The sequence below is a fragment of the Cariama cristata genome, unplaced genomic scaffold (assembly GCF_000690535.1).
Source record: "Cariama cristata isolate BGI_N322 unplaced genomic scaffold, ASM69053v1 scaffold5498, whole genome shotgun sequence".
NCBI classification, from domain to species: Eukaryota; Metazoa; Chordata; class Aves; order Cariamiformes; family Cariamidae; genus Cariama; species Cariama cristata.
This window is the reverse complement of record NW_009632715.1, coordinates 1-3,602: the sequence shown is the minus strand read 5'-3', so window position 1 is coordinate 3,602 and position 3,602 is coordinate 1. Positions and strand designations below refer to the sequence as shown.

Sequence of the window (3,602 nt, the reverse complement as noted above, 5' to 3'; positions counted from 1 at the left end):
GTTATGAGTCTTAACTGGTGACAAAAGTAAGGCTGAGTTGTTTAGATTGTTCAGAAAGTGAAGTCCAAACTGACAATTAAAAGGCAAAGTAAATTAGGATCGTCTTGAACAGTGGTTCACAGAATAATAGGTAGGCAGGGCAACCTTGGCAGGCAGTACCATTAATATAGAGTACCAGTAAAAACATGTGATAGGTGTGCAGCATGTGTTGTGGAAGGAGAAGGAGGAGTTCACAGTCTGGTTTTGCCGTGACTGGATCTAATCATGTGCCTACAGAGCAGACTTCCAGAGTGGGGTTAACGATACCATTAGGATTTGAGGAAATAGCAAAAGTATGGTTTTGGATGTAATTATTTAAATGTCTGCAGCAATCTTCATCTTTAGCCCAGGCATTACACTCCGGTCCTGCAGTTTTGAGGTTAACTGCCTGGATCAAGCCTCTCTGCAGTAAGAGGATATGTGGCTACAGTAAACATAGTTGTGTGAACCTGTTTGCAGGAACAAAGCATTAAAGATTTGTTCACAACACAATTTGTAGGTTAGTTTTAAAAAGTTACTTTCACAGATACTCTCTGAAGATTACAAGAGAAATGATAACTGTAACAATTGCTGAAATTACTGGAAGATGGAAATAAATTCCATTTCTGATGTTGGCTATTACTTGTCTTCAAGTTTCTTAGAGTTTAACTTTGCTTTGATATAGCTTCTTGCCAAGTATGTTTGATATTCTCTGTTTTACTTTTTCATAGGAAGTGAATATCGAATTCGAAGCACATTCCATATCAGACAATGACTATAATGGGATAAAGAAGTTACTACAGCAGGTACTTTGACTTCTTGTTAGCTTGATTGATATGACCATTGATAAATAATATCTAAAGAGTTATGCAAAGTCATCAGTTCACATTATCTGTATTGATTCATAGTTTTACTGTGCTTCAGCTTGTGAAGATTAGATAATCTCAACCACAGTGAACATGTGTCTCCTAAACCATGGTTTCAAGAACTTTACCCAACGAACTGTAGGGCTGTTCATCCACAGTGTGTATAATCTTTCCATCTTCATTTCCTTAGTTGCTGCCCAGAAAACCTCATTCAATGTTAATCAGCTTCCCAGAGGATTTTTTTCTGGCAGCTCCCAGTCATTTGGCTGTTTCTGCTGTAAACCTGTGCTCAGCAAGCATTCAGATCATACCAAACTCGAAAAGATAGCAGGTATGCAAAATGCCAGATTGTGGAGGGTCAAGGAGCAAACACTTCAAGAAGCTGATTTTTAGTCTTTACAGTATTACATTGAAGGAAGTTAAATAAACAAACTCACTAAATGGAAATTAAAAATGGAACAGAGTGTTGCATAGCAACTTAGAGAAATTACTGACTTTATATTCTAGTAAGTGGCCCGTGATATATCGTCAGGCCTAAAACTTCCTAATACTTGTTTCCTATTTTCCAGTTGTTTCTAAAAGCTCCTGTTAATACTGCTGAATTAACTGATATATTAATACAACAGAATCATATTGGAAGTATTATCAAGGTAAGACAGAATTTATGTTTGTAAATGAAGTACAATACTTTTTATGTTGAAATGACATAACGGACTTTCAGAAGGGGATCCTATCTTTGTAATTTGTATGCTTTCTTGCTTTTTTGCTTTGAGAATAATTCTATGGAAGCTGAAATTTTCCATGCCTACTTTCAACCAACCAGAGACTTTGATTTATTATTTTGGTTAGTTTCTTTTTACATATGGAAGGCTTTTCCCTTTTCACTTTTCTCTCTGAATTTTGCTGTAATGGAGTAATAATGCTGAAAATGCTATGAGAAGTTTGTTACCGTCACCATAAGAAATAGGACCTTGTGATTTCCCTGCATTCTCAGGATGTACAGCGATACAGGCCAAAAATATCCTGCATGCAGATCCCGACATGAGTCCTGAACAAGTTCTGCTATGGGAGTGGAGCAGAGGCTCCTGAGTTACTCCTGGCTGAGGACGCTGTTCAGTACTGTATAGTGCTTTAAGATGCCATGACGACATTGGTTTCAAACCCAAACAAGCTGCCGTCACGGCACAGTTGTGCTATAGTACCGTGTTGCATGGTATCATTGTTATACATTCCCTTTTTGTCCTGTGCCAACAGTTTTTCTGCCCAGGTTTAGCAGGATCTTCATATTACAGCTGCATCACCCTCAGTTCTTTGCCCAAGTTTTTCATTGCGGAGTTTTGTTGAGCTTTTTGTTTCATTCTCTATCAAAGCTCTGTTGCTCTATGGTTTTTAAGACTTTGCCGGTTTACTTCCCTACATTAGAAGCTGAAGAAAATTGGCTTTGCTTAAGGTATTGCCATCACTTCTACGAGAAGCTGAAGAAAATTGGCTTTGCTTAAGTTATTGCCATCACTTGTACCGAGATACTACTTACTAAATGTAAGCTATCAAATTTTAGTGCCTTTCAAAAGATCCTACTGTAGAAGGTGCATAACCTGACTGTCTATATAGCTGGCTCTAAGTACACAGAGACGTTCAATGATGCAGCAGTTTCATAACTGTAACCAGAATTTGTAGGTTGTGTGTTTGAACAGATTACCTAGATGGTTGTCATCTGCTGAGCATCTTCTGGAAAGAAAAACATGTTTTACTGCAGAGTGGAGGTAAAATGTCAATATGAGTTGTTGCTTTTTCTTTCATTAAATAGCAAGCAGAAGTCCAGGAAGACAGTAGTGATGATGATGAAGATGATGATGAAGTCTTTGGTTTTATAAGCTGCTTGAACTTAACGGAAAGGAAGGTTGGTATTCCTCATTAATGTCTAGACAGTAATAAGTGATACTATGTCCTGCTTTTCTGCCTTGTATAACAAGCCTAGACAGGGTTAGGATTTTGAATTCCACCATGAAGGACTATGGCCTTAAAAGTTGCACATCATTCAGCTTTCTTTTGGATCTAGTCCTGCGTAACTTGCTGAAGCTCAAACATAAAGCAAAGAATGGAATACAGAGTTAAAACTAGGTCTAATAGTAGTTCCAGGGTAACTGACCTGTCAGCCTCTTGTATTTCTTCACTTTCATCTTTCGCAGCTTTTGAGTTTTGCTGTTGAATGTACTGGTGTTGCAACTCCTGACTGCATTGCTGTCAGTTAAGAACCTTTGTTTGCCCTCAGCTTCAGGGTTGGTAAATAAATTCAGAGAAATTGTACAGTGCTTTAGAGACTGCTTAAGGAAATTGCCAACAGACCTGTAGAATATTCCCTTGAAGTTCACGTTCAAGGTTTTCTTTTGTAAATAATTGTTCTGTAATGTAAAGAAAATATACCTTTTGATTCTAGGGTACACAGTGTGCTGAACAAATCAAAGAGCTGATTCTAAGTCGATGTGAGAAGAGCTGTGAACAGCATGTAGTTGAACAACTGAATAAGCTCCTAAATGACAGTACTAAGCCTGTGGGTCTTATACTAAGTGAAAGATTCGTTAATGTACCACCGCAGATTGCTCTGCCCATGCACCAGCAGCTTCAGTAAGTTTATTTGGGGGTTTTTTTTGACATGATGTTGAATAGTACTTTTTCCTCATATTTTTTCAGAAATCTTCTGTATATAGAACTATGTTA

The 3,602-nt window shown here is 37.8% G+C and overlaps 1 protein-coding gene across 1 annotated transcript; it reads left to right on the top strand.

Annotated features, from left to right (window-relative positions):
• Positions 1–749: 749 nt before the first annotated feature.
• Positions 750–3,513, top strand: LOC104166512 (BRCA2 and CDKN1A-interacting protein-like; the record flags this gene model as incomplete). The annotated part of the gene is made up of 4 exons (XM_009706465.1): positions 750–824; positions 1,454–1,534; positions 2,692–2,784; positions 3,322–3,513. Coding segments are annotated over 4 exons (441 nt in total), but the record flags the coding sequence as incomplete, so codon positions are not given.
• Between the last annotated feature and the right edge of the window lie 89 nt (positions 3,514–3,602).